The 23,046-nt window shown below is 36.7% G+C and overlaps 3 protein-coding genes across 3 annotated transcripts; all 3 read left to right on the plus strand.

Annotated features, from left to right (window-relative positions):
* Window positions 1–1,198: 1,198 nt before the first annotated feature.
* On the plus strand, window positions 1,199–5,091 carry LOC146163609 (aldo-keto reductase family 1 member B1-like). The gene is made up of 7 exons (XM_083380547.1): window positions 1,199–1,270; window positions 1,618–1,785; window positions 2,105–2,221; window positions 2,482–2,562; window positions 2,678–2,901; window positions 4,233–4,398; window positions 5,005–5,091. Exons 1-7 carry the CDS (start codon window positions 1,199–1,201, stop codon window positions 5,089–5,091), a joined length of 915 nt encoding a protein of 304 aa, XP_083236673.1.
* A 4,506-nt stretch (window positions 5,092–9,597) lies between these two features.
* On the plus strand, window positions 9,598–14,730 carry LOC146163610 (aldo-keto reductase family 1 member B1-like). The gene is made up of 8 exons (XM_083380549.1): window positions 9,598–9,669; window positions 11,026–11,193; window positions 11,844–11,963; window positions 12,418–12,498; window positions 12,582–12,805; window positions 13,504–13,669; window positions 14,152–14,234; window positions 14,682–14,730. Exons 1-8 carry the CDS (start codon window positions 9,598–9,600, stop codon window positions 14,728–14,730), a joined length of 963 nt encoding a protein of 320 aa, XP_083236675.1.
* Window positions 14,731–17,548: 2,818 nt separating this feature from the next.
* On the plus strand, window positions 17,549–18,949 carry LOC146163611 (uncharacterized). Its single transcript, XM_083380550.1, has 3 exons — window positions 17,549–17,552; window positions 17,691–17,976; window positions 18,643–18,949. Exons 1-3 carry the CDS (start codon window positions 17,549–17,551, stop codon window positions 18,947–18,949), a joined length of 597 nt encoding a protein of 198 aa, XP_083236676.1.
* Window positions 18,950–23,046: the final 4,097 nt, after the last annotated feature.

Consider the following 23,046-nt stretch of genomic DNA (forward strand, 5'->3'; position numbering starts at 1 on the left):
TGCATTGATAAGGGCCGCGTGTCAGTCGCGTAATTGCCTTGCAATAGTGGAAGCCGATGCTGTGTGATTTTGCATACATTCTTCAATCGATGTTCACTGAATATGTGATGTTGGAAATCACTTTGACCCTTGCGGGATAAATGTCGACCTTTATTCCTAATCAGTAACCGCAGAATATAGCAAAGCTAGCAATTTAGGTCAGACACTTTTAAAAGATCCTAAAAGATTCTGCTGTCATTCGTTAATCGCAATGATGATAGACTCTGATTGGGGTACATAATGACGAACGGTATAACAGTTGATCTATAGCTTTAAAACCTCGCCAAAGTTGTAAAAAACACTAATTGGGTAAATATCATTAAGATATAGGCCTGCTGATGTTTCGCTCCTGACGGGCAGCCATAGGTTATCTTGTTTGAAGTTTACTATAAAGCGCAATAATTGCTCACGCGCAAGTTTAGTTGTTTGAAATTGAACTCAGTCTTTTTTTTTGCAGTGCTTGGGGTTTTGTGTTTCATTGCAATTGACTGGGGAGGATCAACATGGGGGTGAGATTCATTGAAAAAACTGCGTTTTCGACTATTTAAGCTACATAAAGGCATTTTTTTTCGAAATTATGTTTTTTGTATGTCTTAAACCGTTTTGTTTGAAGTGGTTCAGTCGAAAGGTGCCGTGCGTCTCATTTCAGCTTCTAAAATTGAAGTTTGGGCAACTTTTACATGGTTTAACGTTACGATTTGAACTTTATGACGTTATAGGCTTACCTGTATAACCTACATTTTTTCATGCCCCTAACAAACAAAGTTCCTGGATTAATTGGATAACAAGTCGTATTTTTTTAAACGAAAAACTATATCCATTTCATGCTTCGCCTTACGCTACCAATAGTTTTAAAAAAGTTATTGCACGTACGTAACAAAATTAAAGATATTGTACGGCTTCTATACGCCTTGGGACAATCCAAAAATAGTATGCGTTTGAATCACACAACACGAGCTTTAAAACGGTCGGTTACCTGTTCAAACAAGACCTAATTGTTTTGCTAACAACTTTATTCCGCAAAGCCTTCATATACTCGGACAAGTGCGGCAACTGCAACATAACTCCCCTGGCAATAGTTTGCACTGGATATGTTGACTGGCCTGTACAAGGTATCTGTGCATCTGACCCGTAAATTGCTTTAAACAAAAGTTACAAAATGGCATTAATTCGGAACGTGCTCTTGAATACAGGCAGCAAGATGCCGTTACTGGGATTTGGCACTTGGCTGGTAAGACTGAGATTTTGCACATTTAAATAAATATATCGATTAACCGGAAGTAAAAAGATACTAGCAACTTACCTGTTATTGTATTTAAGAGCATATCAGCTCCTGCACTTGTTGTAAAGCAATCAGAGTGGTTCCCAAACTTCATAATTGGCAAGAATCTAATTTAGCTGGTCTTAGATCGCATAATAGGTACTTTGAAATATGTTCAAGTTAAACGCTCTGTCGTAAATGCTGTATGAGGGGACAATCGTGCGTGGACGACAGCCAAAAAAGGTTCCTGTCATAAATCCTTTTTCTAGCTTTGTCAGCAAAACTTTCAGAAAGTGGAAACAAAAAATCTTGTTCAGGCGCCCGAAAGCAAAATCCAAGCATGCGTTGAAACGGCGATAGATGTGGGCTACAGGCATATTGATGGTGCTTGGGCTTATCAGAACGAAAAGGGAACTGGCCTGGCACTAAAAAAGAAAATTAAAGAGGGTACAATCGAGCGAGAAGACGTGTTTATAACCAGCAAGGTTAGAAAAGAACTTATCTGATATCGGTTTATTTTACCATTTTGCCCCTTCTAAGTTACACAGACAACGTTGTCAACTAACAAGTAGCTGAATATGCTGATTTTGCCTGGCATTGTTTCAATTGTAAAGTTGCTCTCCCGGCTTTTCATTTATTAAAGTGCCAACGTTTCGATTACCTTTTTGGGCAATCTTGTTCAGGGCAATATTTGTCGTCTACTCTATAGGGACAATTATATTGCCCTGAAGAAGATTGCCCGAATAGGTAATCGAAACGTTAACACTTTAATGAAAAAATAAAAAAATAAATGTGTGAATTTAGCTCTACTGCACGTTTTTCAAGCCTTCGCAAGTGCGAATTTGCATAGAAGAAACTCTTGGCAACCTGCAGACCAACTACATCAACTTGTATCTAATGCACTGGCCTTTTGCTATGCCGGTAAGACCGACGCTCTTTATTTCTTGAAGAACTGTATGTTTGTTTGGGTGTTATTTGTAATTGCATTATTTACAATAAGAAAAGTATTCCAATGTAAACATTGAATATGTTTATAATGATATATGGTGTGATCGAATACATCTACATATCATACTGATGGCATAAAGTCTTGTGACTATTTCAATAAAGTCTTGCTTTCTAATTTTTAAAACTTCCAATCGGGCATTGAGTTTTTGTTTTGCATTTATGTTTGGTTTTAGAACATAAACAAGCAAATTCTCCCACTTGATGAAAATGGAAAAATATTGTCAGATGATACAGATTACGTTAGTACATGGAAGGTTGGTAGAACTTTTTAGGTTTAGGCTTAAATTTTTTTTAGGTTTAGGCTTATGTTATTTTTGCGCATATTTTTGTTAATCGAACGAGTCACCGATGTTGCTTGTCAATTTGCAGGTAATGGAGGAATTGCACAAAGAGGGCCTGGCTAAAAATATAGGGGTGTCAAATTTCAACACCTGCCAGTTGAACAGAGTTTTAAATGAAGGCACCATTGTGCCAACAATCAACCAGATCGAATCTCATCCTTACCTACAAGAGAATACGTTAATCGCTTTCTGCAAGTCTAGGGATATTCAAGTTACTGCCTATAGCCCTCTTGGATCTCCGGGCAGACCATGGTTAGTACTGGAATAAGTCAGTTTTTTTTCTGATTTGTAAGCAATGGTAAGTGTGGTAATGACTCAAATTATTGACCTGACCTAAGTGCATTTAAGTCACTGGTTTTAAATGACCGGACAATTACTATTTTGGACTTAACTAGGAATCAGGCCATATATGACTTGACTTGAACTCAGATATTTATCAATAAGTAGAAATTGTTCTTCTGGTGTAAACGAAGTTATAAACCGACGTTTCGGCAGCATATGAAGCTGATCTCGTCAGGGTGATTAATTTATTAGAGAATAGGTTAGCCTACTTATATACTGTAAAAAGTATAAAATACAAGTGAAAATACTATAGATCAGTGATTCTCAACCGCGGCTCTCAACTGAACATTTTGCGGCTCTCTAACCGAGTGAAAAATTAGTTAGAAGTAGCAGAATTGCAACAAAGTAAGTAAGAGAAATCAAGAATTAATGAATTGTATCAGCAAGGATCCCGAGTGCGAAGTACTAATGTTACCGGGTACTTCCATCCGGCTCTTTAAAATAATTTTGTGGTTTGTTACGTCACAATATATTTAGTCCTGATCGACAAGCTAAGGCAAACACTGTTAATTAGTTAGCCTAGGCTAGCGTAATGTATATTTGTTGTTTTCTAGTTGCTTTCTTAATGTTTTTTAATTATATGCCTACTGTTGTTTTTTTTATGCGGCTCCTTGCAAACCTTAGGTTTGAAATGCGGCTCTTGCTCTAAAAAAGGTTGAGAATCACTGCTATAGATTAACAACAAATCAAGACCTTCCTGAACTATACGATAAGCTGTGACGCGACGAGGTCATCCGTTGCAAAACGACACTGTCGAACAATGCGGCGTTATCAGCCATGGCATTAGCTGCAGTGACTATAGTAGGCTTAAACCACAAACCCTTTTTTGTTCACAGCTTTTTGACATTGGTTAATCCAGATGATTCAATGATTTTTAATTATTTGTGATAGTGCTGTTACCAGTTTAGAATTTTGCAATTACACCAATCAATTTCATCAAAAACATTTATTTTTGATGAAATTAGGAATTAGGGTATAGTTATAGTTACTTTAGTTTTACGCGCAAATTATGTTGCTTGCTGTTTGTTTTATTTTTGGTCTTTGCAAGTTTTACTAGATTGATGTCAATCTTAAAAATAGGAGTTTTTGTTTAAAATATTTGCTAAACTGCCTAATATCTCTAAACTATTATACTGTAAAGGTTTTGTGTCAGGCACCATTATGAATAAAATATTGTTGTATGGAAACCTAAGGTTTTTTAGCCTGACCTGAACCTAATTTCACTTTTTGTGTCGTTGTAGGGCTACTGTTAATGATCCCATTGTCATGGAGGACCCGACCTTGGTGAAGATAGCTGGTAAATATAGCAAGACAGTCGCGCAAGTCATGATCCGTTTTCAGATTCAGCGAGGAATAACTGTAATACCTAAAAGTTCCGATGTGGCAAGAATAAAGGAAAATGCACAGGTTTAATTCCGTCACTTCTGTCATATGATTTTTGCCCTCTAATGGTGTATTACTGTGTTAATGGTTTTCGTGACCCTACAGCAGTGACTTTTAACCAGGTTCCACGGCACTCTGTCCACTCATAAGATACCAATAGATATTTTAGATTCTTCAAGATCTAAGTTTTGCTGTACTGATAAGCGCCAAGAGGCAAATGGCAGAAGTTCAAAAATGCGTTGAATGTCTTCTGCGATTTTTGGGCAAGGTTTCTCAAGTTTAAACATTATAAGCCTGTGCGTACTTTTAACACATTTCCCAAAATTCATTAATTTTTAGAGCAAGGCCAACCTTATCCACAACATTAAATATAATAACAAATAATAATAACAGTATAAATATAATTTTGGTTAGTTTATATTCAATCGCGTTCAGTTTGTCTTAAAATATTTTAAGGGGTTACCTCGCACATATAGCCTATGAATTCATTAAAAACTAAGTAAAGTAAATACAACTCTTTTTAAATTTGACTTAACTTATTATGATTGGTGTTTGAGTATTATGCCTGGTTATCCTGGTGGATGCTTGACATCCTTGTTTATATGTTTTAACTATTAACTTTAAATCTAGGTATTCGACTTTGCCCTCACAGATGACGAGATGGAAGCAATCGCTGAAATTAACAAAGATTTAAGATTGGTTCCGATGGAAAAGTAAGCAGCCGCCGAAAATCTTGGCAAAAGTGTCTTTTGTCGTTTTTTAAATCGTTGTTAGTCATGAGTGTTTAACTTTCAAATCATTGTTAGTCACAATATGGTCACCATACCCTGATACTAATTTGTGTATGCATATACGTTGATACTAATTTGTATTTTTAGCTCTAGGCCACAGCTTATCAATTCCTTATTAACTTTTGTAACACAATTTTCTCCAATTAATTTAGCATTAGGATTTATTTAGTGGCGTTATTTTCACAGAATGCTTTTATATTTTTTGCAGCGCTAGCCATTTGAAGTACTGGCCGTTTCGTCCCAACTACAGTGAATAGAAGGCGCTTAATTCATCGTTATAGATCCTGATTCCATTTGTCTGCGGATAACGGTGCAATTTATCGCTACGGTCTAAACCAGCCTTTCTTAACCTGGGGTAAATTTACCCCAGGGGGTAAATTTACTCCTTTTAGGGGGTAAATCCAAGGATATGTATTCAAGCTCTAAATATTCTGGTTCCATTTTCTTCAACTAACTTTTGCGAAGCGGCTTATCTGCATTGCTAACTATCAAATATAAAGCACGAAACCGACTTCATGTTAAATATGATATTCGTTGTGTATTAGGGGGCAGCCGTCACACTGACTATAACTGATGTAATTTGTTACTTCCGTTTTTTTAATAAATGAGCACCACTTTATATATTGGGGGTAAATTTGATATTCATTTTTGTTCAGAGGATAAAACATACAAAAAAAGATTAAGAATCCCTGGTCTAAACTCTAACCGAACCAAATGTATCTGGCACTTTTAAATGTCATATTCGTAACCTAAACTATAGAAAGGTGCCACAACGAAATAAGACCTGAACACGTCGGAATAAGCCCTGTCCTAACTCATTGGAATAAGTCCTGGATCCATCGAAGTTCCATTTTAACCGCTTAAATTAGGGCTTCCCAAGCTTTGAAGTCTGCTAAAATTTTCCAAACTTATTATCGCCCTAAAATGTGCGCACATTTTAAGTGCCTTAAAAAATGTGCGGATACGTTTTAAAGTGAAAAATGAGCGCTTATATTTAAATTGAACAGGTGCGCACATTTTTAGGTGGGCAAATGATCGTAAATCGGCATACTTTGATATCTCTTTTTCTCACTGTTGTCATCTAACTGTCCTTTAATTCTTGTCCTCTAACTTTAATTTAAATCGTCTCATTTAACTCTTCTCCTTTATTTCTTTCTCAAACTTCTTTTTTCAACTCTTCTTTCCAACTGGTCTTCTACCCCTTTATCCTTTACTCTTCCTACATGTGAATCTGTTAGAACTCTTCTAACTCTTCCCCTCTACCTTTTTCTTCAAACTCTTGCTCTAACTCTTCTTTCAACTCTTTCTTCAACTACTCTTAAAACTCTTCTTCTAACTCTAACTCATCTAACTCTAACTTTTGTAACTTATACTTTTCTAATTCTTACTCTTATAACTCCAATTATTCTAACTCTAAGCTAATATTTCCACTTGCATGATTTGTGCTGTGCTGTGCGCACAGTTCCGCGTGCACATGTTTGCGCAAATTGTCCAAGAAAACGCCACATCCCCTGTTGCAGCCGATGCTAAGAACAACACACTTCCGGACGTCGAAAAACTACAATTTTAAAGATCCTTATTTAGGTTTAAATCATATTTTGGGTTTATTCCCATGCCTTGCCTACAATAACAGACATGCTCCTATAAAAATCGACTGTAGGAGCATAAACGTTTAATATGTTAGTGTTGGGTGCAAACAGTATAAACACCTTGTGTGTGTTTTTGTAACAAAACTATAAAAAAAATGCTTTTGTCAAATTTGTTACAGGAATTGTGCAGGTCACGACCAAAGTCCTTAGTCCTGAGCATTTAGGGGAGCACTTTCTTCGATTCTTAAAAATGCAGTTATTTATGCAAGGTAGAAAAAATTAGATTATGTTATTCAGTTGGAAATTATCGTAAATTAGAAAGATTTTATTTTTATTTTCTTACAAGTTGATGTCTAATCTAATCGAACGCTACATAGCTCTCGCAGTATTAACGTGCTCCAAGTTTGCAAATAATGAACAACTAATATACAGAGATTGAAACCAATTGCTTTCGGCCTAAGTTAATACGGTAACCTGTCACATGAATTCTCTTTTTTGCGAACTGATATAAATACATTCTTCTTTTTAATAAAAAGTTACAAATGTAAAGTTTTTTTGTGTTATAGACATGTTTCACAGAGACCTGCAGGTGAGTAATCCTGAACCTAACCCATTTATGGCCTGTTTTACTTTTCAGCAGAACAATGTAGATTTGTTATTTTGCTGTCGTACTCAAGTCTTATTCATTACACATCAAACGCTATGTCAATATTAAAAATTTTCAGAAGTTTTTTTTTTCAGAAGTGATTAAGTGTACGATTGATTTTAAATCAATATGATATCCCTGCTCGTTAATTATGTTCGATTTCCGGTTAAAGGAACGCAATGTATCAATTAGTTTTTTTCTCTCTTGACAATAAAACCTTTTACTTGAATGTGGGTGCATATTTCTTTTAAAAAAAGGGTCAGACAGTGCAGTACTTACTTAGCAATAGCTCGCGATCCGTTTGACGCTGGGTAAAACAAATATCACAAAAGTTTGCGACAGCACATTGTTAGCCGAAGTCAATAAGACACCATTAATTAAGCAGGTTCATTTCGTCAGGTACATACATCGGTATAGAAGAGTGGAAAAACACAAGGCTACGTTAAGATTCATTGGGTATTAATTCTAAAGGACGGACCGACGGAGAAATGAATTCACATGCTTGTCTCACAAACAACTTGCAACCTTCGTTTTTCTATTAACTTCAGAAGTTTTTGACAAACACTTCTTGAAGTCAAACCATGTAAAAACCAGCTTGTTTAACTGATTGATCATTTCAGCAATGATTTTTCATAAATAGTAGGCTAAACATCATTCAAGTGTTAGCTACTAAATCCAGCGCTGTCCTAGATATATTTGTTACCAGCATGCAGACTTAGACAACTAGATTTATTTTAGCTTTTTAAAATTAGATTAGAATTAATATTAGAACATTTCAGTTTTTCCAAATTAGATTAGAATTAAAATTAGATAATTTTAAGTTTTCTCAAATTAGATTAGAATTAGAATTACCGAATTGTTAAAAAAAAAATTTGAACTAGAATTACTTTTAATTATTCACAATCAATCTCATTTAAATTGCGAATTATTCCGATAAGAATGTAAATGGTGAATAAGTGTGTGTTAAGTTTTATGCCTTTTAGCATATCATATTCTTTCTATTAGACGGTAAACATCACCTACAAGTCGCGTCCCATCAAAAGAGTTTTATTTCAAATTCTTTGTTTTGACCAAGAGACTAAAAATGCCGTTGGGCGAAGAAGCATTTTTGGTAAAATTTGAATTAGATTAGAATTAGAATTAGCCGCATTTTGCTCTAATTTATTGAATTAGAAAACTAGAATTAGCTAGTTGTCCAAGTTTGCCAGCATGGGGGTGTTTGCATAAGCTATAGTCTTGGAAATTGTAGTGGCTGACAGGCAATGTGTCGACAAACAAAAAACGGATGAGTTTACGTCGCAGGCAATTTACTCGTGTGGGTCGGCGGTAAAGTTAATGTTTAATTTGTCCGCAGAAGTGCGTTTAACGTTTAGCTAAAATATCATCGGCATACAGCGAACCGCACATAACTAAATTTTGCAGTTTTTGAAAGGGCTGGACAAGTTCCAGTCGAGCGGTTTTGTAAGTTTTGTGTTAAGTCATTCTCATAGTGACCTAGCTCTTATAAGTCAGGATCGAGTCTACTAAAAAGCTTTACGTACATATATAGCAGGGATGGTGAACCACTGTTCTGCGGGTCACAAAGTGACCCACCAGAGATTTTTAATGACCCACTTGTCTCTCTCAAAAGGATGAATGTAAAAAGCAATTCTTTTATCTTTGAGTCGTGTAAAAGTGTTGTAGGGGTTATTAGTAGGCCTATATCATTAAGAAAACTAAAAGCATTTTGTTTATCGCTGTAAAGCGTTAGAGGTGGCGATTCGTTAAGAAGGGAAATTAGGAGCTTGCAGACTAAAAATTCCGAAAACCCAGGTTAAGTCACGCTGAAAAGCTTTTCGCTAAATTCCTGTAATCCCCTAAAAATGCTGCAGCATTTGTTAACTATTTAGGTTCTTAATATTCGTGGGAATCCGAATTTGGAAATCGCCCGAAAACCGTTAATTACCAACCAAGGCAGTAAGACTTAAAACGACGCAGCAGCAAAGTGTGGCAAAAATTAACATAAAATAAAATCTATGACCCACTTGTGCTTTTTGTAAACATTAAAGTTGTGTTTGTGACCCGTGCGATTAAAAGGTTCGCCATCCCTGATATATAGAGTGTAGGCCGACTTAAACCAAGTAATTGATTTTCCAAACTTAATCACTGCCAATTTGTTTTTTAACAAGGACAATTTGAGAGGATCCACCAGTTGAAAATGGCGTTAACAAAGAGCTTGGTTTTGAACACAGGCTGCAAAATGCCTTTGCTAGGATTCGGCACGTGGCAGGTAAGAGCGATGGTTTCTCAAGTTCTAATAGACGCTGTTTACCCAGGACGAGAAACTTACAACACCTTTTGACGCTGGTCTAGAATCCTACCACATTTTCATCCGGGGTTTTATATTGCTAACAATATTTGGGTTAGGGTTGGAGTTAGCGTTTTGGTTTGGGTGGGTCTAGTATTATTTTTATGTTTATTCTTACATATTTATGCCTTCTTTGCAATTTCAACTTTGACCACTCGTTTCGTTAGCGTTAAACTAAATGTGGTTGTAACGCGGCCTGTTTTGGAAGTGGCTAAGTTCCTAGCTACGTCACACACTGCCTCTGCTTTCAAGGTGTAACACCGATCGTGATCGAAGTATCCACAGAAAATGTAAAACCTCTAACGAATTACTTTATTTTTGGTGAACCAATCACGACAGTTTTAAACCGTGACCGTGTAGCCCACAGTGGCAGCGCAGCTGTGAAAACACAATTGTCATTAGCACAACGCAAGACTATGACGTCACAACACATGATTCAACTCCCCAAAAACGTGGAAGGAAAACAACGAAACAGTATCAAGGGTTTGGTCAACAATACTCCAAACTGGAAATAAATCACGAATTCAGTTTAACTAAGTCACTGTGGTAACGACGAATTAGTAAAAAAGCACCATATCTTAACGAGTTATCGACAGTTTCAGGCATTAACAGTTTACTGCATTTACAGCCACAATTTACATACATCTGCAGTATACAAATACAGTTACTTTAATAAACTTATCTGATGGTTTACTTTACTTAAGCACCTTTAAGTACATTCACCAGTCAACAACAAGCAAAATAACTAAACGAATTTAACTGGAACAGCTTACAACAAAATGACTGAACAAAATCATGAAGAATATCATCAAATGTATTATTTTAACAGTAGGGGGGCGTGGAGAAATTATTAAGATCCGATTCGTTATAAGTCTCGTTTTGCTTTTGCACACATCGCCTGGCCATCGTTTAGCAGAGGCGTGTTAACGGAATGCTAGTAACATCTTCGTGTTACTTTACGAGCAATGTTTATGGTGACAGGTCTGCGTTTGGGCCACGTCATTAAATAACAACAAATAATAAGGCGACCCCTATAGTATGCTTTTAGACCAGCGCCCACCTTTTTTCTAGTAGAGTAATAGATAGCTCAAATCAAGGTATGTTTTCCCGTTTTTAAGTTTTCCGTAAATGTCGTTTAATAGATCGTCAACTTAAGTTGAATGTTAACCCTTGCAAGGCTTGCATACTTGTGACTGCAGGAAACACTGTAGTGGTATACATACGTATTTTAATGTAACGTTTACAGCAACGTTTTTTGCCAAAGTTTACTGATTTCAGGCGCCAAAAGACGAGATCCAAGCAAGTGTTGAAACCGCCATCGACGTTGGCTACAGGCACATCGACGGTGCATGGGTATACCAAAACGAAGAGGGAACTGGCTTAGCTTTAGACAAGAAAATAAAAGAAGGAAAGATCAAGAGGGAGGATATGTTTATTACCAGCAAGGTTATTACATAAACTGTAGTAATTTAAACTATGGTTAAACTAATATTGTACAATAAAACGCTATATTGGATATCTCTGAAAACAATTCTACCATATATCCTTTGAACAGGGGTTCTTAAACTGGGGTCCATCAACCCCTTGGGGGTCCGCGAACTAGTTTTAGGGGTTCAATGAAGGCCTACTTAAAATAATAGAGTATATTTAAGAAGTATTCTTTTTTTAAAGAAAACCGTTTGATTAAAAATAAAACGGTTTTGCACTGAATCTTATTTAGACTCCATTTCACTTTCCAAAATCAGCAGATTTATAAAGTCTATTTGTACTGTGACGTCAATTTATGATGTCATTTTGGATTTTTTTTTTGCCGACCGTGGTCCACGCTAGGTTAAAAAAAAGTTCAGGGGTCCGCGGTAAAAAAAGTTTAAGAACCCCTGGCCTAGAGACTTGCCATTACTGTGGCGCCTAAATTGCTATGTAAAATCCATTCACATTAAAGATCGGAATTCATGGCCGCACTTTTTTTAATTTAAAGTAGCCTTATAAGTTAATCATTACAATACAATTTAAAATGGCCTGTCGATTTCGAAACAATTAATGGCCTGACGCTGCCGACACCTATTTTACCCTAGTTGTTTTTAATGTTTTTGCAGTTATGGTGCACATACTACAGACCAACAGAAGTACGAAAGTGCCTGAACGACACTTTAAAAAAGCTGAAAACTAGTTACGTCGACTTGTACCTTATGCATTGGCCATTTGCCATGCCTCCGGTAAGAAAACTTTTCTTTATAAAACCTATGATTTCGGTTTGTTTCTAGCTGTTTAACCAATTTTCTCTCACATGTGTTTTGAAAGAACACATAGAGTATGTTAAAGTGTTCAATGAGTTTTGGCGAATGTATAGGTAATCCTGATCCTTAACCATTTATGCCCTGCTTTACTTTTCGCAGAACAATCCAGATTTGCGATTTTCCTTGTCGTACTCAGGTCTTATTTGTTCTACATCAAGGGACATTAAAATCAGAAGTGATTAAGCGTGCGGTTGATTTTAAATCATTATTATATCCCTGCTTGTTAATTATATGACTTCCGGTTTAAGGCACGCAATGCGCATCAATTAGATTTTGTCTAAGAATGAAAGTTTATCAAGTTTTTCTAGTCATATCTGTTGGTTCAGATTTTTAGTGATGTACACGTATTTACTTTGTGACAAATTGCTTTTAGAATAGCAAAAACGAAGCGTTGTCGCGCGACGAAAAGGGGAACCTCCTTGAAGATTTGATAGACTACGTAGAAACTTGGAAGGTAGTAACAAGTTACATGGAAATATGATAGCTGCTTTTTCCATAGGACCATAAATTACAGGTTCGTTTCTCTCGCATCATCAGGTTATGGAGGAACTTTACAAAGAGGGCCTGGCCAAAAATATCGGAGTGTCAAATTTCAACATGTACCAGTTAAACAGAGTACTGAATGAAGGTTCAGTGGTGCCAACAATCAACCAGATCGAAACGCACCCCTACCTCCAAGAGCGTCCGCTTGTTGATTTCTGCAAGTCCAAAGGAATACAACTGACTGCTTACAGCCCGCTTGGTTCTCCGCAAAGACCCTGGTAAGCAGCTAACTGTTAATATGAGATTGAATTTAAAACTATATACAGCAAATGCTTTCGTCGATACTGGCTTTGTTTGGTAAGCGAAGACAAATATCAGTTTTAGTGTTATAGAAAGTTTTTTAAATCCGTTTATTTGAGGCTACCTGTGATGACAGAATGTAACCGTTAGACTGTGCATGGTATAAGTAGAATAACACGAAGTTACCAATCTCGTGGTTTGAAGCAGGGCTGCGGAGTCGGACTCGGGACTCGGGACTCGACGGAGTCGGTTTGTTTTGCCGGAGTCGGACTCGGGACTCGAGTAAGACCACCTAAAACTACCCGAGTCCCGAGTCTGACGTGCGCAGTCTTAAATTTTGAAACTGATATGGCCGTGAACAGTAAATTTTGAAGGCGGAATAGCATATGGTGGGATATTTTTCAACCATGTATTGTGAGGGACTGAATTATATGACACCCCTAGAAGTGGATTGCTGAATATCAACCTTATTTCGTTACGTAAATTGGTGAAATACAGGCTGTAGAGTCTGAGCCGGACTCGGGACTCGACAAAATCGCACATTTAACCGGAGTCGGACTCGGGAGTCGGACTCGGGTTATTTTTAACTGACTCCGCAGCCCTGGTTTGAAGACGTAACCTTGATGAGTACGAGACAAGCCATTTTTAATGCCTTTCTCAACTTTGTATTACTCAGGGGTACCAGTGACGAACCTGTTGTCTTAAACGACCCAACACTCAAAGCTATCGGAAAAAAATACGGAAAATCGGCGGCGCAAGTCATGATCAGGTTCCAAGTGCAAAGAGGTGTCACCGTCATCCCAAAAAGTATCAAAGCGCATCGGATCAAGGAAAACTCAGAGGTTTCACTGTTCGATTATTTTCCTATAGACCAGGGATCACCAAAACTACGGCTCGCGGAAATAATCCTATTGAAGATAAAATACAGTTAATGTTGTCGGATGCAAATTAACATTCAACTTAGATGCGAAACAAAAGTGAATGACAATTTAATAACGCTTACTATAGTTTTGGTGAAGCAGTTATTTATTTTTCTATGTTAAGTTATTAAAGTCGACATCAATATAACATCCGGTCCACTTCGTCAATCCTTGCAGTTGTCTGGTCCGCAATATTCAGCCAATCCTAATATCCGTCCTACTATGAAAAAAGTTCGATGACCTCTAAATTCTATTAATTGTTGACTTTTTTTATTTATTTGTAAACATGCAAAAAGTCATAAATAAAAAGTGTTGTAAAATTCCATGACGTGTTTCATAGATCAGGATATAATGAAACCAGTCGTGATTAGACCAACAGCATTGAGCATTTCTTTCTTTCACAGGTTTTCGATTTCGAACTTTCAGAAGGGGACATGAAAGAAATCGCTGATCTGAATAAAGATCTGAGGTTGTGCGGCATGAACGTGTGAGTGTATTACTACAAAACTTTTGTTTTCATATTTATTGTTTTATTTATTCCTTAGTCTATACCTGTGGTAGACAAACGTCGTTCGCGATCGACCGGCTGATCGCTACATTTCATCTGGTCGATCGCGTCAAATATGTGTTATGTCATTACAGTAGCTGTCGCACACAAGTGGAACATTAAAATGACCAATTGTTGTCTGGACAAGCCCAATAAAGCGTTCTTTGACGTAACAAATTAACCTCGGCCGCTGGCTTGGAATGCAATTAACACTCAAAATGTTTAATAAGTGTTCTTAATTGTGACTTTTTTACGGAACCAGTCAATAATATTTGTTTAATGCCTTATTTACCGACACTTTTTTTAAACAAATAAGCTTCTTATTTCTTCGGAAACCACTGTTAAATAACGCGTGTTTGATGACTAACAACCTGCGTTTTGTTGCAGTGCAAATCAGCTCAAGTACTGGCCGTTCCAGCCAAACTACAGCGAATAGGGGAAGGCGTTCGACATCTGATGCTTTCTTTGCAGCCGCTTCACCTGCATTCTTCGTATACAGACCTCAGCAAGCTGTTAATTCAGTTCCTAATTCTGCTCGTCTCGTGTCGATAGCGTTCGTTTTTACCCCGTAACACGAGTAAACACTTTACGAAATTCACTCGAGGCGTTTTGGCAAACATTAGGACCTTCATGAAAGATAAGTTATCTCAGGCGCCGATTTCCCTTAAGGTTAAAAAATAACAGACCTGCTTCGAAAACAGATTATTCAGCAAACAACGGTATGTCTAAAAAACAAAAAAATGTAAATCATTTGTTCTTAGATCGCTATAGATTTTATTTAACGCAATCAAAATAATGGTGCGTTATTGGTCAGTTTATGCAACTGCTAACCAATAATGTTTATATCTATATAGTTTGTTAAACGGCTATAGTTTGTGTATATTCAAACACTATTTTTGCTGAACTATAAAATTTTTATTCTTTGCTCGAGGAAATTAATTTGTTTTCTTAGACCCTTTTGCTTTTACTTGAATATTCATGCTGACGATACGCTCAGAACTCTCAAAGTTTTCTAACGTAAATTAGTGATGATAGCGTAGTGAAAAATAAATTTCAGGCAGAAGTAGCGATGCAGCAGTTCTGAAACAGCCTGTGAACAGGCGTAATGTAAACAGGACTTTAATTCGACTAAAAGCAATTCACTGTTTTGCTGAGAGTCGAACGCTCTTCACTGTAGAAACTACTTAACAGCCATGAAACATATAGCTCTTGAGACAGTGCTTCTATTCATCGAGAGCACGTAGCGAAAGGTTGACAAGTTTTTACGACGTTCAAGTGCTAAGACATAGAAGTGAAACGTCTAAACGCGCGGCCGCCTTGTGAATCCACAGTTTTAACTTTGCTATACTTGGTATATCAAACCGCACCGTAGTTAAAGGCAAGTTAATCTTACTGTTTCGAAAATAGTTATGTGGCCTACAGCAATATGGGAAACCTGTTGAAACTGTCGAAGCCTTTTAGGGTTGCGAACCAGTGTTGATTGTTTCCAGCCAAGTTGTAGATGTTAATGTTACATAATAACATGGCCTAACGTCATTATTTTTAACTGACTTGATTCAAAGTAAGTTTTTTGGCAAATTACTTTGCTTTTTTATTAAATGAAAGATTAGACTTGAATTGACTTGATATGAAAATGACTTGGACTGGGGTTAATTTAGGAAACTAATGAGTTTTTTTTTTCGGGCGAATTTTTGTAAGTACGTGACTTGACTAATGTCAATTTGCTTGCTATATATTAATTTTTTTTCAAGTTGACCTACTCATAATCGGGCGAGTTTTGATAACTTGGCCTGAGTCACTGGTAACGTGGACTTACCTGTTATTTTTTGAAAAAGATTTGTCTCAGATCTAACTTATTTTACAAATGACTTGACCCTGATTAAGAATTTTAAAACGACTTGTTTACAACACAGGTCCAATCAATGCAGTTTACTATTCTAAAATAATATAATGCAACGTGAAAACACAAGGCGATTTACTGTTCTCTATAGTCAGATCGTGGGGTCTCTTTTTTAGGTTCTTTGTCACCTTATCTTTATTGTAACGCAAAGTAGTTTTTTTCAGTAAATTGCTTTTTTCCACTTTTAACACTTAAGATGTCCAGAAACAGGTTTGCCAGTTGAGTAGTAGAAAGTATTTAGCCTAAGATTCAACTTTCATTTGAGAACAAGATAAAAAAATCTAAGATCGTCGGGTTTCATAAGGTTGCCTGTTTTATGACGAGACATTATGACGCAGCTTTGTGACGTCAACTCTGATATAGTTATGCGTCATTTTGCTACTTTAACCTCTTTTCTAGCTTACTCCGTTTAGAAACTGGAGCGTATGTTAAGTGTTAACCACCTTTTCTCAAAGTAAAAACGAGCACCATTATTTCATTGTTGAATCAGAGTAACTAACGGACGTCACAATTGAGCAGCAATGTATACCGATCGATGTTGTACTTGTTTCTGTTCAGGCAATAAAAAATATAGAAATTGGTTTAAAATTTATATTATGGGTATTAGGCTTTGATTCTATCAGCCATGCCAACACTTGGAATGCAAAACGGTAAGCTGGTACTAAGTTGTTGTACATCGTTCATAAATATAAACTGCACAATTTAAAAATGCGAAAAAAAACATTAGAGTAATTGTAACAAGCATCAAACGTATAGTACAGTATAGTATAGTAGGCTACATAGGAGAAATGTCCGATACTTGGCATTGTATTCTGATGCCCAATAATTTGAGCCTGTACGGCCATCCGATCAACTACTAGGTAGGTGATGTCATGAATACGGAATTGTAGGCAATAAAGATGTTATGCTTTTCGGTTTATTGGGCCCAAATTTCCTTTAGCTTAGAAAGCTTATATATTTTCGAGTTTAACTTAACAATACTTAATGCATGAATTAATTCAGTAATATGGGGTCGATGCCACCTTAGTATCGGATTAGTGTCGCGTGAGTCAAGTTAAATGCAAAGGTCTTGTGAAATCTTGTAAATTAAAAAAAACACACGAAACCTGATGAGCGCGCCGCACAGGAAACGTTTTACAGTGATTACAGTAAACTGGCGCTTAGGTATATGTTACACATTGTATTTCCAAAATACATAAATAAAAATATATTTGAATGAAACTAAAAAATTCTAGAAAAACAAAAATTTGTTTACACCTTCAAAGTATGGGATCTAACCGTGTGAAAGTTTTCTGCTTTGTGCAAGTTATATTTATAAACATACTAACAAGGTGTCAAAATATTAGCTATAGTCATGGGTAAGGTTTAGGAGTGACCCTAATAAATATATTCGTACTGGGTATATCTACATTAAAAAGTTATAGGTCACATGTTATAGCAGTACCCTAGTATTTTCTGAAGTTTTTAAGACTTTATTATTAGCAATTGCATTACAGTTGGTCGGCCAGGGTCAGGGCTGGCAATTCTTCCGGACCGCGACGCAATCCAACCTCGTGTTGTCACGGCCCGCCGCCAGCTGCTTGCCAAAACACGGTGCAGGGGAGAATTCAGGGGCCGAGTACTTGGGTCGAGGCTGAGCCACAACTTTATAGCCACGCTCTTGAGCTGCGATAACCAGCAGCTGCAGCAGCAACAGGCGGCTGGGGTTTCCTCGCGAAGCTGCGGAAGTCCGAACGTGGTGATCGCTGCGTACGGCACTCAAGCGAAGCTGCACCAGTACCCGTGAGTGCGTGTGTGTGGGGCGATCAATGGGTGCTCTCCGATAGGGCGAAAACTAGAGTATGGTCTAGAATCCTACCACAGCGTTGGAACAATTAATAAAGCAACGCACAGTATTTGGGTTAGGGTGTCAGTTAGGGTGTGGGTGAGGGTGGGTCAAGTATTATTATTTAATAATATTGCTTAACCTACCCAAATAATAAGCATTGTGGTCGGATTCTACACCAGCGCCCGAAAACTTTCGGTTCACTCACAACCCTTAGTTAAATTTAGGCTTTTGACCTGTTGAGTCATCCAAAAAACTTGACATTTAAATTTCATGTTGTGCCTAAAACGACTTAACTTTGAAAATCACGTATGTTTGGTATTTTTAAAGTTCAAAATTTATTGAATGGATGAAAAAAAATACATACAGTTATTTATGGCGAGAAGTGCACTTTTAACAGAGACCTATCATTTATCGTAAAAAATAAACTGCACCGTATATCTCCTATTTCATTCGGCGTTGCTTTGACATTTAGCTGAACTACGCCTAAAATTAGGCCAATCGATTGCAAGACCACGAATTGGCCTTTTACAACCCCCAAAAGCCCAAAAAGATGCACAAAATTGTCTCAAGATTATTAAAGCCTATACCCTTCGTATAAATTGATCACTTTAATGTCGCAGATCACGACCGAAATCAGCAGATCCAGCAACCTGTGGCAATTACAGCCGCCGACGTGCGGGAGATATTTGGGAGCAACACCGCAGACGCACCCTGTTATTACGTCACAATCAGAAGATCGACAGCCGACCCAGCACCGCTCGTTCTGGCGCCACCTCGAGGCGCTCGTTGCCGACAATCCGCCGGGTGGCGCTGACGCTCAACTTAGTTACCGGCGTATCGACCGACGATCTGCTTCATGGAACCTGTTTTGAGAACGTGTCCACCACGACAAAGGGTGTGTACAAATCGATAACCATCTGTGTGTAGCTTATATTCACACATGTCGTTTGTCTATTATACTCTTACGCATCGCGGCATTAACTAATATTTGCCATATGGATATATTATAGATTCAGTCTGTTTTTTAGAAAGCGATCCGATAAACTGAAAATGAATTGTTAGCCGTATATACCTGTCTGAAAGCGTATAATTAAACAATTTCTTGACATCGTATACAATTAAATGATTTTCCGTGGCCTGTATAATTCGTTGTACTTCGATGTAAATTAAAAATATAAATTCTATTTTCTTCAGGTCTAAATATCTGTCGGCGAAATACTCTAAATTCTAAAACAATATGATGAAACCTGACGCTCTGGTGAATCGTTTTGATTTTCCAAGGGCGTCGCACAATGATAACTTTTCTTATTCAAACTTAATTTTACCCCTTGATATGTACAAAGTAAACTACATTGTTACGAAAAAATACAGTAATTAAATATGATTTTCCGAAACAAAAATAATGAATTGACTTGTGATTTGGTGAAACTTAGTGACATTGCCATCCACCCCTGGGTGTGTCGCAAGTCTAACAAACTTTTCGAAAAGCGTCGCAAGAAAAAAATTTAAAAACCACTGATTTAGGGTAGGCCTACGACATTCCAAGAGTTTTTTTGTCATTCACTTGCTAAAACGATCACACTCATCCCATTGAACTCCGAGCCAAGTGGCTTGCCTGCGAAACAACCACTATACATTTTTTTGCTTTTCTTACTTTTACTTTAGAGACATCTGTCACCGACAAGCCGAATTGCACAAAACACGTTGAAAAGGAAAAATCCAAAATCGATTTAAGAAAAAACGACCATAATCATTCAGCGATACCGAAAATCAAGAAAATCGAAAAGTGCAGTATTGAAAAAGCAGGCAGGTTTTACGATTACTTTTGGCTTTAATTGTTTTATTATATTGATCACAGTGTAGTAGCCTACAAGTTCCATATATGTAGATAATTTAAATACATAAGAGCGTGACTGTGAAGCATTAGAAAGTAGGCTACTTGAAAAGTAAAAAGAGGATTAACAAGGTACTGTTATTTATAAACTAACATAGGACGATATTTATAAAAAAATGTATACTTTAAAAAAATAATACGTATCACTCAACTTTTGTGATATCCGAAGGGCAAGGGGCGGATCTAGGGGGGCACGTGGTCATGGCCCAAATTCTTTTGCCTGTTTTGTATAACGTTTTTAGGCCAAAGGCGTTCTGCGTCCCATCGCATCCTCTAAAACAGGGGTACGCAAACAGGGGGTCGCGACCCAAATTGGGTTGCGGGACCATCCAGTTTGGGTCGCGAAAGCCTTAATATATTTAAATAGCGGCCTATAGTTGGTAAGTTTTTTAATTGTATCCTATTGTACACTGAATTATATACAAGAGGGCCGTCTTACTTTAAGCGCGAGTAGAATTGTCACGCGAAATATATACACCGAGACCGTTTAAAATGTCGTGGGACCTTATTTCGTACCAGGTGATGGGATAGAGCGTTTGTAATCCAACACTATTTTGGCCATTACCACACCAAACTGATCTGCTGAGCCGGAATCTGGGTTTACTTCCTAGTATGTGTTTTTAAAAATCCTTCTTTAACCAAAGCGTCCTGAGCACGTATAGTTTTCTTAAAGCTAAAATATGCAAACTTACCAGTTAAGGAATTTTTTTTCTTAACGCGATATGCATGAGCATTTTTGTCTCAATTAGTTTTAAAATTCTTGCTAACATAAACTGTTTGACCGGGTTATGCAGTTTTTCTCGAACTTCAACGATATAAACGAGCTGTTATAAGATGCTTAACGCGAATCTTTATGTTTGCGGAAATATTGTTTTTGTGTGGTCAAGCGTCATTCATATTTTTAAATGAAAAGTTTTGCTAACTAAAACCAGATGCAGGCAATCTGGTTGAAAAAATTATTTGCGGACCCCTGCTCTAAAATGAAAGTTTTAGCAGCGATATTAAGGCGTTTTTTTTATTCACGAGAATCATTTCCATTTTGCAATCCATAGCTATTCTACTAAATGTAACACCTCTGCAAGCCTAAACTTCTACAAAATAAAAAAAAACTGTGAGTCGTTTTTAAGGATACGTCTCCATGACGTCACGTTAAGATGTAACTCTGTGACGTCGCGATTTGACGCAACTTTGTGATGTCACGTCTAAAAAACAATTATGCCCCCTCCCCAAACAAATATCCTCGATCCGCGCCTACCAAGGCCACACATTAGTTTGGTAACGAAGACTTTTGCAACATTATTTGCGAAAAACAAAACTAAAGTCAAATTAAAAGAAGATGCAGGGATATGTCCTATTTGTGATCAGGCATATAAAAACTCTCACAGAGCTACTGTGATTAAAGTTAGAAAAAAGTGCGATCATAAAGGGAAAAAATGCGATCATAAAGGTTTTCTGGTCATATTCCCCCAAACTTTGGCGCATTTACTTTTCTTCCTTGTTTTACTGCATAGCCTACCACTGGCGGACTAAATTGTACAACGTTTGTATTTTATGTTTAGCTCGTCAACAAAACCGAGTGGTATCGCACGTTGAGGAGAAACCTCCTATATGACAATCATCAAGGCCGCAAGCGTCCAAGAAGCCGGCCTGTAAACCATTGACGTCAATAGAAACTATAACATGCCTTTTGGAAAACAACACAACCATTACGAAATCGCTGGTTGACACAAAAACGAGAACAAAATCATCCGAAAAGGTTGTTAATAAAACAGAGGTTCGGTGCCTTACTCGACAAGCTTTGCAAAAATTTGATAAAGAAATGCATATGGGAGAAGATCATATTGGCTATGGCGACCAAGCGTTAATTTGGAAATGGCTGGAGGAATTGCACAGCAGTCCGCCACCAGACTGGCCCGCACCGGTCGCCGACTGATAAACACAAATTGATTTAATAAAATTTCTTTATTAGAAACTATCCAAGTTTAAAATTATAACATAACTTAATTGCAAAACAGCAAATCCATATTGTTTTTGTTTTGAAGTGCGTTTCGTTTTTTATGGTAGTTTTTAAGAGAGCAGCTTCGGGGTTTTACCGAAATGAAAACCAATTAATGTTTACTTTTTTGCAGTAAACTGGCTTACGAAGAAATATTATATCTTATTTTGTACATTTATTTCATGTTTAACCTTTCCACATTTAAGATTTACATCATGCGATTAAAGTCATATCGTATTAATCTGAAAAATAGTTTATATGAATATTAAAATAAGGATTTTTCTTGTATTTTGTAAATTTATTTGCTTATACAATACTATGATATCACTAGGGCCATTATTTTTTGACTTATTAAAAAAAGTCAAAATTTTGTCAAATTTATACGTTAGGTCGGAATTTGTCCAAAATATTTTTACTTCAAATACCTCAAGTCAAAATGAATTAAAAATGCACATAAATCGTTTACAAAATTAAAATAACTATAATCAGCTTTTGAAATTGTTGTTTAGGTAAATTTCTTTAAAAAAAGTTTTGAGTAATATTCAGCGATATTTTAACTGTATTTTTTCTTTATTAGGGCAATATATGGTATACGCGAGCTTGTAGAATTAACCACCCAAGCCTGATTTATCACATTTGGTTCAGCTGAACTTCTATTTTGTATTATATAGTTGTGGTCTTGTGGATCTCTGATTTAGACAAATGTTTTGAACAGTATTTGCTGTCATTTGTCGCTTGTGATTTGCAATTATCTTATTTCCTTTTTCTATAACTATAGGTCTTTGTTAATTTTCTGCAATTAGTTTTATGTTGTATTTTAGCTGTTTATACAATATTTTCCAAAATAACCATCGTTTTGTTTTTTTGGCATTTTTAGAGTTGTTTGTCTTTTTGAAATAACTAAAATATTTGTTTAGAGTTTTGCACAAAGTCAAAAAAATAACTGATTTGTGTTTGACCGGTAGTCAGTAAAACATCTAAAACGTGTGGTTGAGGACAATAAGGCAGTACTTCAAACAACAAATTGCGTTTAATTTAATACATTTCTAATAAGTCAAAATTTTGTCAAAAAATATTTTTTAGGTCAAAATTTTAATTTTTTATGTAAATTTCTCATATTTTGGTCAAAAATAA

The sequence above is a fragment of the Ascidiella aspersa genome, chromosome 2 (assembly GCF_963924565.1).
Source record: "Ascidiella aspersa chromosome 2, kaAscAspe10.2, whole genome shotgun sequence".
NCBI lineage: Eukaryota > Metazoa > Chordata > Ascidiacea > Phlebobranchia > Ascidiidae > Ascidiella > Ascidiella aspersa.